A 12916-nucleotide genomic window follows, 5' to 3' on the forward strand; every position below is an offset into this window, starting at 1 on the left:
AACTCACATGTGGGGGGGGGGGGGTGGTGAGGGCTGGGGGCGGGGCGGAACCCACAGGTCACTAGATGTCCTGATTTTAGAAAGGGAAGCAGGTGCTCTGGTTAGCTTCTCCCAGTTACAGGACCACACAGTGTCTCAGACCATCATTTAATAGGATCACATACTTTTGGCTCAGACGATTCCAATCACGAAAGTGGCAAGCCCGTGTGTCAGCCCTGGTCTTCATTCCACAGGATCGGAACAGATCAGACTTTCTCCCTTGGCTCCCGTCCTGTGGGCCCAAATGAAGCCTACGCCCACTGACAGACTCCAAGGGCACCGCTGGCCTCCTGACCCTCCGGGACTCCTGTCTGGCTACAGCTTGAGTTCACTGGGCATTGGCTCCCCTCTCAGTCCAGCCAGCAAGTTGTTAGCTGCCAACAGGGACATGGTGTTTCGGGTTCCGTAGGTGGCACTGCCAATGTGGGGTAGGATCACTGGAAAGGAGCAGAGGAGAGGGAGGTAAGAAGGGTGTTTCAAGAGCCTTAAAGTGGGCTCTGCTTTCCCTACCAGGGGTTGCCAGTGAGAAGAATAGAGAGGACCTGCCTTAGTGGTCTTTGATTTGCCTACTCTCACGTGCTGCACTCCCGTGGGGCTGTCGGAGTAACGGTATAGGGACTCGAGGCTACAGAAACCCAGATGCGAGGGTGGCAAGAGATGTGTATCCTAAATTTGAGGATGTTGAACCCAGAAGGGGTCTTGGAGCCTATCCAGACCCAGCCCTTCAGATATCAGATGGTGAAACGAGGTGCCAATTCAGCTTGGGGGTTTCAGCACTGGCCATCCACACCTGTGCCCCTGAACGTGGTGCCACACGGTTTCTCATGTACACAACTAACTAGAAGAGGAAACGGTGGACAGACCGGCTCCCTCTGGCCCCACCCACTGCAGAGCAAGTGAGGTCACTTGTCCTCAAAGAATGCCTTTCAAAAGCAGCACCCAGGGCACTGAACTGAACTCCCGGGCCTTGCGGGGATGGGACAGTCTCAGCTGTGGGCAACAGCCCAGATATGACAGCCAACGTTCCTCCTTTTAGCCTGGAGTGGATGCCGGGGCCAGGTTTCCAAGGGCTACGATAATGAGAGCATTCCCTGTGGGGAAGCAGCTAAGAACCTTCTCTTTGGGTTCCCATTCCAGAATGTAAATAAAGGATAGGGACTGGCTTAGACCCCACGGTTCTGTATTAGTCTGGAGACAGAATCCACACCAGCTACCTGGACAGAACCTACTATAAAGAACGTTAACCAGGTATAAGGGAACTGGAGAGGCTAAAAAGAGAACACTGAGGCAGCAGTTCTCAAAGCGTGGTTCCCATTTTTTTTTTAATATACACCCACAATTCAATTTGACTTTTAAAGATACTGATACACAGAAACAACAAGCAAGATGGGGAAGGGTGAAGAATCAAGGCTAAGGAACAAAAGTAACATGAGATCTCTAAAGACTTCAGCGGGTATGCAGGATTGGATTATTTTGGTTCTTAGAAAGCAAAATCTAACTCAAGCTAATGTAAGTGGAGATCAGATTTTTCAAGAGGACTGGAGAGATCATGGAACGTGTAGAAAACCCTATGGTCAGCAAAAATCAAGGAGACGGACATGGAGAAAGCCCAGCTGAAATCTTCTCTTTTATGTTTCTAGAGATCATTGCACCGACTCCTGTCGAGTTTTCAAAGGCTCGGAAAGGAATGTTGCACGGGCTGAGCTTATGCACTAGTTGACTGAGATGAAGGACAACCAGAAGATGGACTTTTATCAAAACGCACACGTGTGTCTTTCACATTTTAGATGTGCATGCAATGTAACTTTTAAAAATCCTTAACTCCTGTTTTGAGCCTCCATTCAAAGGAGCACTGGTGTGGGAGCACATGAGAAGCGCGTATTTTCAGGCCCCACCCCAGACCTCCTGGAGCAGAAGCCCTTGGCCCAGCACCCTGTGCTCGGTCAGTCCCTTCAGGTGACTGAGGAATGTAGAGATTTAAGAACCACCGCACTAAGGTATCCCAGACGGCAACCTGCAGAAGCCTTGACCTCCCTGGGCTGGGTGACAGGGAGAGGGTGGGACCGTGTAAAACTTAGGACGCTGAAGGAAGGGCCCCTCTAGCCCTGCCACTCAACCTCTGTGGCCTGCGTCTCTGAGTCGGTGCAGCGGCTAAGCCGATGCTGGGAAGACTGCAAGCCAGATTCGCTGGCCACCGCAAGGACGGCTGCCGCTGGCCAGGAAGCATTGCCACGTGCTGCTAGCAGAGACAGACGGGAGGAAGCCAGGTCCTGCCACCTCCCGGCTGGCGGGCCCAGCAGAAACGGGGTATGCGGCGTTCCAGCCGCCGCATCACGAAAGCGGAATATCCAAGGGTAGGTTTGGAGCCGAGAGACTGGCACGAGTTACAAATATCAGAATTGCAATTACGCTTTCAGTTTCTCACCCTTGCACTGGTCACGGCAGTGTATAGTAACGGGTCTTACCCACGCAAGCTATGGATGGAAGACACGCAGTCACACCCTTCTTTTCAACAAGTCCACCCCCCACCCCACCACCTAGACTCACTCCTTTAGGGACAGAGACCTAGATGCACATGCCCAAGAGGCCCTCCCCTCGTCACTATGTGCCAGTGTCACCAGCAGCATAAACACGTGGTCCGGGGCGTGTCCCTCTGCGCTCGGTACTGCTCACGGCGGCTTTGCACGCAGCACCTCCAGACCAGCCCTATCTCTCCTGGGGTCCTACGTGACTTCGCATCGGGAAATCGCCGTTCTCACCACAGTTCTTCAGAGTCAGGAGAGGGTGGTTTGTCGGCAGCGGTTCTGGGGTCGTCACATCCAGTCCAGCAGCGGCAATCTGCCCGCCAGCCAAGGCCTGATACAGGTCGTCCTGGTTCACCACATCTCCCCTGCGAATGACAGTGGTGACGTGGGTGCCCCGGAGCTTCCTCCACCCAGGCCTCCTTTATGGCAGAACCACCCACAGGACACATTTTCCCACTGACCAGGCACCCTTGGCACCGACGTTTAAAGGAGGAAGCCTGACAAGACACTTCCTTACAGTAAGTCTCTGCAGTACTACTGAGAGGCCCAGGCCTATCCCTTTGCAGCCGTGTGACCTCGGGCAAGCGTGTCACGCTCCTCTGGAAGACAGGGAGAGCACAGCCATCCCCAGGTGTGCGTACTGACCCACCGCTGCAGGGACAGGGCCCGGCATCGGCGTTCCTGTGGGGCCCCGTCCAGGTGTTTGTGATCTGGCTGGCCCCTGGAGCGCCCGCTGAGAACCACTGCAGCATGCTGGTGGGCACATGCCTACTACGGGCAGAGACGCAAGGATACTCCTCACTACATCCACTCATGCGGGCAGCCTTCCCCCCGTGACCGGGCCACCGAAGTAAAGAAATTGTGGGCTAGACGCTTAGACTGCACACGAAGCAGTGTCCGTGCAGTAAGAAAGAACGCAGCCCCCCGCGTGGTATTGGGTACGTGCAGGTGCTCAGTGAATGGAAGCTGGGACGCTGTCAGCCATCAGCATGAGCCCTGTGTTCCTGCAGGTCCCGCTCCCCTCCAGGTCACCTCCTTTGTGGCTGAACGTTAAGAATTACAGGGGCCTCTGCAGTGGGGAGCCCTGAGGGGGGCCTCATGAAAGCCCTCCCTTTGCCTTTATTTGCCTCCAAACTGACTTAAGCGGGTTCATTTAAAAAAAAAATTTTTTTTTTAACGTTTATTTATTTTTGAGACAGATAGAGACAGAGCATGAGCAGGGGAGGGGCAGAGAGAGAGGGAGACACAGAATCTGAAACAGGCTCCAGGCTCTGAGCTGTCAGCACAGAGCCCGACGCGGAGCTCAAACTCACGAACCGTGAGATCATGACCTGAGCCGAAGTCGGACGCTTAACTGACCGAGCCACCCAGGCGCCCCTGACTTAAGCAGGTTCAAAGGGCACCATCTGGGAAGGGGATGGAGTGACAGAGAGGGAAGGTCTGCCCCCACATGCCCAGTGGCCTGAAGGCACCCTGGGGATACTGTGACGAACCACAATAAACTGGGTCTGGGTCTATGTTCCCAAGCACAAAGGTTCAAACCATCACTGCCTCAGACGGGCAGACCTAGGCTCTGTGTTGTGGGTGATCAGCCTCTAAAGGGCTGTTAAGATCATTACGTCCAACTCTCTGTGGTAGAGAACATGGGCTGCCCAAGGGTACCTAGTTCCTCACTGCTATCAGGCCTCCACTCTCTGAACCAACACCACCTGTGCCCAGCCCTGAGCAAGGCTCGGGGTGCTGCTGGGAACCAGGCATGCCAGGCCTGCTCCGACCAGCATGCTGTTCTTCCTCCCAGCCTGGGGCACTCTCTTGTGGCCTTTACTTACTTCTGAGTGGCTGGTGGGTTGGTTCATGGAGTGGCAAGCCGCACCTGTGGTCTCATCGACAGCCTACGGGGAGGAAAACCTTGGATCACAGCAGCAGGCGCAGCCCCTCTCCAGGCTCGCTCGGCGCCCCAGGGAGGTTAGACGGCCCCGGCATACCTGCTGATGTTGACAAACACGGCTGTCTTTTTCATCTGCTGGAAGAAGTCCTTGTTGCAGAGTCCCTTGGTTGCAGGCGTTAAGGAGCAGGCCACAATGATGAAATCGGACTCGGCGGCCAGCTTGGGGGTGGACACTGGGGGAGAGCAGGGCTCCATCAGACGCCGGGTCCCAGGGTGGAGACGGCAGAAGGGTGGGAGACCAGAACTGGTCCTCGCTTCCTTCTCCAGAATTGGGAACTCCCAAGAAGCTTCCTGAAGGCCTTGTCTCTACCTGAACACCTCTGATAACTGTATAAAATCGACACCCACTGGTGGGATCCTGGTGTATTACAGCATTCATCCAGCCCCTGGTCTCACAGATGGGGAAACTGAGGCCAGAGAGGGGCAGGAGCTTGTCGAGGTCACACAGTGGGACCTGGGTGTCTCTGGCTTTTACCACCTTCAAGGCCCAGTGTGCCAAGGGGGTGAGGAATGGCTAAAATCCAACTGCCCTCTGTTCACCGAGCTATGTACCTGCCAAGGGGCTGTATCCACCGGACACAGGCTGGGGGACGGGGCTCACCAGTTTATTAAGAAAACGTGAGTGAGAGTTCCCAGCAATTCCTTACATCTGTCACCATCCTGCTGCTTGGCCCAGACATGGCCAGTGGTGACAAGGAACTCTGAAAGTGTTCCTGGAGAGTTCTGGCATGAAGAGAACCCACTGTGTGGCCCAGATAAGTCCCTGTGCTCTCTCACCAGGCCTGTGTCCAGAGGCAAGCAGATCAGATAGCACCTGAGGGACACCACAGGCCCTAGACACACCTGGAGCTCCCACACTCTGCCCCCAAAATGCTGCCACTACAGGAACAGACAGACCACCCCCCCCCCCCCCCCCCCGCCCTGCCCCAGACGGGTGCAGATAGGGCTTCTATGGAAACCAAGGCTATACTTACCAAACTCGGCCTGGAATTCTGCTGCTTCCTGAGGCCGGGGCTGGCGCCCTGTGTATAGAAATTTCTGGATGCCGAATGGCTTCAGACGTCGAGCGATGGCCTGACCTGGAGGCAAAGAGTGTCCTGGCTTGTCCCCAACCCCTGAGAGGGCAGGAGCAGCACCCAACAGCTCCAGGGCCAGGGAGCCCCTGGGAGGTTGGCCCTTTCATCAGCTCCCCACATGAACTGGTCCTGCCCCGTGAACCAGCCCCCAGCCAGCCCACACTGCCCCCAGGGGGACAGAGATCTGGAGGCAGCCCCACAGCTCCTCTGAGGCTGTGGCTGGCTTATGCTGTCCTCACATGGTCCTGGTCCCCTGCTAACCTTCCCTGAGAACTGGACCTGGCATCCCAGGAGTGGCCTGACTGAGTGGTCCCCTCCCTTCCTCTGGACCCCTGCTTCTGTTAACATAGCCCAAGACCTCTTATGACTTCTCGGTGGCACCGCCCAACTGCCAAATCGCCCCAAATCTTTAAGACATCTTTACATGAGCTGCTACTTGGGCTGCTGGATTTTCAGAATCAGAAAGTGCCCCAAAGTTGGTGGGTTCTTCCAACTCCATCCTCACCCTCACCTCTGTGCCAGGCAGATGCCAGAGAACCAGTGACAGCTGCCTGTCTGGCTGAGCACAAGCCTTCATGCCAGATTTCTCCAAGCAGGAGCCACTGGAGGAAAACAGCTCTGTCGCATCTGCAGACTCACAGGTAAAGCTCGGCCCACTGGACCGTCTGGTTCCTGAGTTAAAGCTTTATGAGTCAAATGCCTTCCAGACAGGCCTGGGGGAGCGCGAGCTGTCCCACAAGAAACCCTCCTAGAGGCCCCAACCCCGCCGTCGTCGTCATTGTCGCCTTCATCTGTTCTGCATGGAGCTGTCATTGTACAGAAGCCTGACGCTTACAGCTTGCTTCTATCACCTAGCGAGTTCTTAACAAACTCCTGTTTTTGTTTCTTCTGTTTTTTGTTTTTGCCTGTGTTTTACAAATCTGTGTCTGTTCATTAGATGTTCCTTCTGAATGCAAAGTGCGCTGGGAACAGCCAGTTATGGCCCCCTTTCCAAAGGACTGTCAACTTCTAGACACAGGGCACCAAAGACTCAAACCAAGCCAAGGTTGCTGGAGTGGACAAGTGGGTAGGTGGGAACCTCACCTATGCGCCCCAGCCCGATGATGCCGACAGTGCTCTGCGTGAGTCCATAGCCACACATCCACAGGGGCTTCCACGAGGTCCAGCCACCGCTGTGAGGAGAGGAGGGGTGGGTAAGAGGACCCCGCCTTGGGCAAAGATGAGGGCTCACTGCGAACTCACAGACCCAGAACCCCCAGGGGGAGAAGATCCTTTTCTCCAGGTCAAAGGACACACAGTAGCATGAATTACACCCATAGCCACTCAGCACTTTGGATAAGCAGCCGAAAAGAGTCTTTCTTTAAAGCCACTGGGGGTGGGGCACCTGGGTGGCTCAGTCGGTTAAGCGTCCGGCTTCAGCTCAGGTCATGATCTCACAGTTCGTGGGTTTGAGCCCCACATCAGGCTCTACGCTGACAGCCCAGAGCCTGGAGCCTGCTTCCAATTCTGTGTCTTCCCCTCCCTCTGCTCCTCCCCTGCTTGTGTACTTGTGTGCGTGAATGCTCTCTCTCTCAAAACTAAATAAACATGAAACATTTTTAAAAAAAGATAAAGCCACTGGGGACACAGAATCCAAGGCCTGGAAGGGGTCTTAGAAGTCCTTGTCCCTTGGGGCGCCTGGGTGGCGCAGTCGGTTAAGCGTCCGACTTCAGCCAGGTCACGATCTCGCGGTCCGTGAGTTCGAGCCCCGCGTTGGGCTCTGGGCTGATGGCTCGGAGCCTGGAGCCTGTTTCTGATTCTGTGTCTCCCTCTCTCTCTGCCCCTCCCCCGTTCATGCTCTGTCTCTCTCTGTCCCAAAAATAAATAAAAAATGTTGAAAAAAAAAAAAAATTTAAAAAAAAAAAAAAAGAAGTCCTTGTCCCTTCGGGATTCATGCAGGGACCCGGTGCCCGTCAGTGTCTGCCCTGAATCACACCCCCAACTCCCTGACCCTGTGCAGGTGCCCAGCCTTCCTCTGGGACTGCTCTGTGGCCTGAATGATGGGAGGGAGCCAGCCGGCACGGAGAAAGTGACCTTCTGGTTTGGAATCCCCTCCCGGGGAAAAGAGGGGAGGGGATCCTGGCTTTATCCGCAAGGTCCTACTCCCCCATGTCCCCAAGTGTCGAGGGCACTTGTTACCGCTTGCGGGAACCACGGTTGAGGACCTTTTGTTCCCGCGACAGGCGGGGTCTTAGCTTACGTCTTAGAATCCTGCTTTTTAAAAAAAAAAATGCACTTTTTACTATTCACCTCCCATTCTATGAGATGTGGTGGGTAGAATAAAAACATTCTCGGCCTGAGCAAAAAAAAAAAAAAAAAAAAAAAAAAAAGAAGTCCTTGTCCCATTTTTCAGATGGAGAAACTGAGACCAGAAAGGGTGCCCCAAGGTCATCCAGCCAGGGCAGAGGTAGAAGCAGCAGGTTGCAAATTCGGGAGCTGGGATTCCAAAACCAGAATTCTCAGCACCCCAGGGAAGCAACACAAAGTAAAGCCATAGCTGCTCCCCGCCCTTGCCCTGGGTGGACAGGGGGATGGCGCCTGCCTTGAGCCACTTCTGATAAGATGCCGACTCCCTGGATAGGAGGGTGAGCAGGATGTGAGCAGGATGTGAGCGGGACGTGCAGCACTGTGTCTCCTCAGCCGCCTGCTGCCTCTGCCCCAGCTGCACCCCTGGGGCCCTGCATCTGCATGCCTGCTGGCCTCCCTGCAGCTGGAATGCCTGCCCCAACTCTGGACTCGCAGACACAAGTCCCTGACCCGAAACCTTCAGGCCAGGGTTTCGAACTTTCAGTTTTCAGAAAGGCTGTCTGGTGCGTGTGCAACATTCTACACAACACCCTCAGCTCACGATCAAACACATCGGTGTATCTGCAGCAAAACATAATGAGTGTTGCGGCGCCTGGGTGGCTCAGTCGGTTAAGCGTCTGACTCTGGATTTCAGCTCAGGTCGTGATCTCATGGTTCGTGAGATCAAGCCCTGCGTCCGGCCCTGCGCTGACAGTGTGGAGCCTGCTTAGGATCTTCTCTCTCCCTCTCTGCCCCTCCACTGCTTGTGCTCTCTCTCTCAAAATAAATAAACTTAAAAAAAATTAAAAAAAAAAAAAACATGAATGTTTACACTGAGTGAGAAAAATAAAAATCATTAACAGCCTCCTGTCATGTCCAGTCAGGTTTTGCTACCAAAAGGCTTATGAAATAACCTCCAGCTTCAGAGCTTTTGGGAGTCCTGCATCACGAGCAAGGATGGTGGACCTGTCCCTCTAAGTGCTCAAGAGGACGCCACTTCTTGTGTGAAGCCTCTGATCCACACCCCTGCCCCTATTCCTCGCCAACCAGGCACAGCTGATCTGTCCCTCCCTTATCCTCCCCTCTCACGATTTCCCTTCCGTGCCACGATTCCCCCACATTTCTCTTCAGCTCTGCCCTGTACTTCAGGGTGTTGGCTGAGTCTGTTCCCCCCGGTAGATGGGACACGGCTGGGGGCGGGGACCACATCGGGGCGTGGGTGACACTGGGTGCTTAGGAACCAGCTCCTGAGCAGAGCCAACTTTCCCCTTAGGGGTTCACTCACTTCCTCACTTCCTCGATGGCTTCTGGCAAGCGGCGACAGGTGGTGAGCAGCAGGGAGATGGCGAGTTCTGCCGTGGCGTCTGTCAGGACATCTGGGGTGTAGCCCACGCGGATGCCACTATGAAGCAAAGATCTGGTGGCAACACAGGCCTCAAGCACCTTCAGCAGTTTCTACCTCTGGGGCATCTCCAAATTGCTGCTCTGCTCCCTTTCTGTGCTGCCCATCGGGAAGCTCCGAGTCATAAACGGGCCCTCAGGAACGGTCAGCCCTCCTTCCCCTGGTCTCCCACTGGGGGAGGGACACGAAGATGGAAGATCAGGGCCCGGAGTCTGGGGCAGATGACTACTTGGCCTTTCCGAATCTCCTCGTCTCAAGAGGGAAGGAAGAATACCAGCCTCTTCTACTGCAAGGGGTTGTTGTGAGGGTCAAAAACCACGCTGAGTAAGAAAGGGTGCTACCTCGCAGATGTTACCTGCTGTTCCTGACCATTCGGGCTTATCGTAACTGACCCGTGCTCCGTGCACAGATTTTATCGTCGGCCACCTCATATCCCCACCGAAGGGTTGGAGGGATATGAGCAAATAAATATTCTGCTCCCCTTCCGGCTCTGGGGGTCAGCCCTCACCCCGGCCCCCGCCAAATGTGCAAGCTGCGTTTACCGCTTCTTGATTTCGTCCAAAGCCAGGTGGTCAACGCCCACGGACATTGTGCTGATGACTTTGAGATTGGCTCCTGTTGTGCAGAAAAAGCATCATCTGTATCTTTCCTCACGGGATTCAAAGCCACAACACTGGAGATATCACAGGGCCATCTGCTTATTATTATTTTCTTAGGATAAGAGGAAAGGCTGACATCTCGGTTCCTTACTTAAAATTCTGAACAATCTTACTCAACAGATTTGACAATCCTCCTTGACTGCTCAGTGGTGGCTCAGGGACGTGAAGCGGCCTGCCCCAGTCACAAGCTGCCATGTGGCAGAGCTGGGGTTTACCCAGGGGCTTCTGACACGAAGGCCTCCACTCTTACCCACTGGACTGTTCCCCCAATGAATCCTCCAGTCTCCACTGACCACACCTGGGCCCTGCTGTGGACACTTCTGAGGCATCCACTGAGAAGTGGCTGCGGTGTGACCCTCTCACACCCTCTCCACAGGGCAGGGCACCAGAGAGCTGCAGGGAAAAGCTGGGGCACGGACTGACTCAGCACTGATTCGTGAGGGCCTCCTCCCATCCAACAGCCTCTGAGTCTGAACCTTTCCTCAAAACAACTACATAGGCTGACATTTACCTGGCCCAGGGCTGAGACCTGTGTCTGGGGTTAACACATCCTGGGCACTTGCTGGAGCTTGGCACTGAGACGGTACCTCCCACAGGATACAAATGAGCCCAGAAGGGACAGGGCCTTTCTCGAGATCGTAAAGCAAGGCTGTGGCAGGGCTAGATGAGGGCCCTGAGTCCCAGCCAGGAGAGGAGCAATGCCTGGGCCAGAGGGAGCCACACACAACGGTTCCCTCTGGCCTAGCACAGCAGCGAATGCCTTCAGAACTCAGAGAGGTGGCTGCAGACCTGTGTGGGAAGCCAGCAGCAGCAGATCGGGTGCCCTGCAGGGCCAACACACCCTTGGAATCCTCCCCAGAGTGCACACACCTGCGGCATCCAGGAGCCTCTTGTCCACGCGGTCAGTGAGGAGACAGAGTAGGCCGTGGGCCCCGGCCACACCTTGCTCCAGCTCCTTGTCGGGGATTGGCTCATCCGAGTCCCAGTGCTCCACCTGGCAGCTGAAGACCAAAGAAAGGCCTCTCAGAAGCAGGGGAGCCCCCAGAGGCCCCCAGGCTCCCAAAGGCCTCCCAGGGCTGCGGCTCCCTTTCAAAGAGCCTTCTGCTCGCTCTGGCCTCGGGCTGCCTGGGGCTGGCCGAGGAGAGTCAGGGTCAGGTGCGTGGCGCCCTCAGAACTGTCTCCAAAGGGTGGCTGAGGGTAAAGGGCTGTCACAGAGTAGAGGCCACCAAGGGCTGACAAGAGCCTAGACTGAAAGGAGAAAGTCACGGGGACAGCTCTCAGCTCAAAGCAGGGAAGAGCTTTATCACCCTCACCGGCCTCTTGGCGAGGCGGGGGTGGGGTGGGCCCGCACCACGTGAGGCTTGAACGTCCTGTCCTGGGAATCCATGCAGCGGAAAAGTCCGCTTGTACTCTGCCAGGAAGGACAAGAGCAAAGCGATGCAGCGCGGAGGGGTTTTAGGGCACACTCCCACGGCAGCTCGTGGGCCGTGGATGTGTTCCCAGTGGTGCTACCCAGCCTCCCAGTCCTTGCCATTTAATCCGGTGCAGCCATCAAGTATGGCAAGACACGGGAGGGCTGCTGGCACCTCCTAGAACACCCTGCTGCCAGGCCAAGCCCCGGCATAGCCCACCTTTCACCCTCCTCTCCATGGGCATGGCACCCAGTGCTGAGCTGTGCGGTCTATGGCCATTACCACCATTGTTGCTTCTGCCTCCCCGCTTCCTGCTCAGTGCTGGGTCCTTGACAGGTCCCCAGCAAAGCTTTTGTTGCACTGAACAAAATAAATAAATCTCATTTTCGAATGTCACTGGGTCCCACCTTCTCCCTGCCTGACACTGGCAGGGCAGACCTGTATGACAGAGTACAGTAAGGCAGAGCTGAGTTCAAATCCCAGCTCACCGCACCAGAGCAGTGTGACTTTGGGTGAGGCACTTAACCTCTCCCAGTTTTCTTATCTGTAAAACAGGAATTACAGTACCAACTCCAGTGTTGCAAGGATTGAGTTTATGCATAGGAAACACCTGAAAAACTGGCATGCAATCTTCAATTTAAGGGTCAGGAAAGGCCCCTGCCAACTGTCCAAAGAGACCAGGCCAGTGACTGCTAAGGTCCCTGACCCTGGTAGGGTCAAGTTTCAACAGCCTGGATCTTGCGTCACAGGCGGCCTCCCCTCTCCCCAGGCCTTTCCTTTCACCCGCACTGCACGTGCATGGGAATTGCAGGGTCTAGCGTCACTGCAACAGGCTCAGACAAGGATAGGCCGTAGAGAACTTTTTTTAAGCCTCCCCAAACTCCACGACCGGCCCCGCCCGGCACAGCTTGGGAAGTCCGGCAAGCGCAGGGTCCTAGCTCCCCCTGGCCCCTGCCCCCCCCGCCCCCCCCGCCCCCGGTCCTCCGCACCAAATACAAGTGGGGGGTCAGGAGGCCGCCCCAAGCCCGCCCGGGCGCGCCTAGAGACGCTGAGTCACCCTGGGTGCGGGGTGCTGGAGATCCGGGGGGAGAGGTCCCGGGCTCCGCAGCCCCTTCCCCGACACCACCCCCAGCCCCGGCCCGGGGACTCGGCGTGCCGCGGGGGCGCGGGGTTCTTACTCTGCGGCGCGGGCGAGAGCGGCCCAGCCCTCGGGGGGGATCCTGCGGGTGACGAACACCTTCATGAGTCTCACTGGGTTCATCCACCTAGCAGCCGCGCGACGCTGACCGGGACCGCCGGACCGCCGGACGGAAGCGGGACTTGACGAGAGACGGGGCGGGGCCTCGGAGGGGGCGGGGCGGGGCGGGGCCTGGGCGGGCGGGCGAGGGAGATACAGGGAGGTAGGAGGAGTGGGGGTAGAGGACTCAGGAGGGGTGAGTGGGGGGGATATTGCACAGCGAGCAGGGGTGGGAGAAGGGACCCGATGGGCCGCCAGTGGGGGCTGTGCGTGTTCAGGGAGTGGCAGTGACA

General features: G+C 56.1%; 1 protein-coding gene across 2 annotated transcripts; it reads right to left on the reverse strand.

Moving 5' to 3' along the window:
- Positions 1-133: 133 nt before the first annotated feature.
- Positions 134-12716, reverse strand: GRHPR (glyoxylate and hydroxypyruvate reductase). 2 transcript variants are annotated; one of them, XM_058694889.1, is made up of 9 exons: positions 12565-12716; positions 10845-10975; positions 9858-9930; positions 9199-9315; positions 6672-6760; positions 5487-5591; positions 4550-4685; positions 2799-2929; positions 134-476 (listed from the first exon to the last, which is right to left on the reverse strand). In XM_058694889.1, the coding sequence occupies exons 1-9, from the start codon at positions 12645-12647 to the stop codon at positions 355-357; spliced, it is 987 nt and encodes a 328-aa protein (XP_058550872.1). In that variant the 5' UTR covers positions 12648-12716; the 3' UTR covers positions 134-354. The 2 variants fall into 2 exon arrangements, with proteins under 2 accessions (XP_058550872.1, XP_058550871.1); XM_058694888.1 differs by lacking the exon at positions 12565-12716 and adding an exon at positions 11288-11376.
- Between the last annotated feature and the right edge of the window lie 200 nt (positions 12717-12916).

The sequence above is a fragment of the Neofelis nebulosa genome, chromosome 12, assembly GCF_028018385.1.
Source record: "Neofelis nebulosa isolate mNeoNeb1 chromosome 12, mNeoNeb1.pri, whole genome shotgun sequence".
NCBI classification, from domain to species: Eukaryota; Metazoa; Chordata; class Mammalia; order Carnivora; family Felidae; genus Neofelis; species Neofelis nebulosa.

Coding starts and splice junctions, on each gene's coding strand:
- GRHPR (XM_058694889.1), bottom strand. CDS start 12,647: ATGAACCCAGTGAGACTCATGAAGGTGTTCGTCACCCGCAGGATCCCC. Junction 5,592..6,671: donor CATCGGGCTGGGGCGCATAG/GTGAGGTTCCCA, acceptor CTTTGCCTCCAG/GTCAGGCCATCGCTCGACGT. Junction 2,930..4,549: donor GTGTTTGTCAACATCAGCAG/GTATGCCGGGGC, acceptor TGTCATTCGCAG/GGGAGATGTGGTGAACCAGG.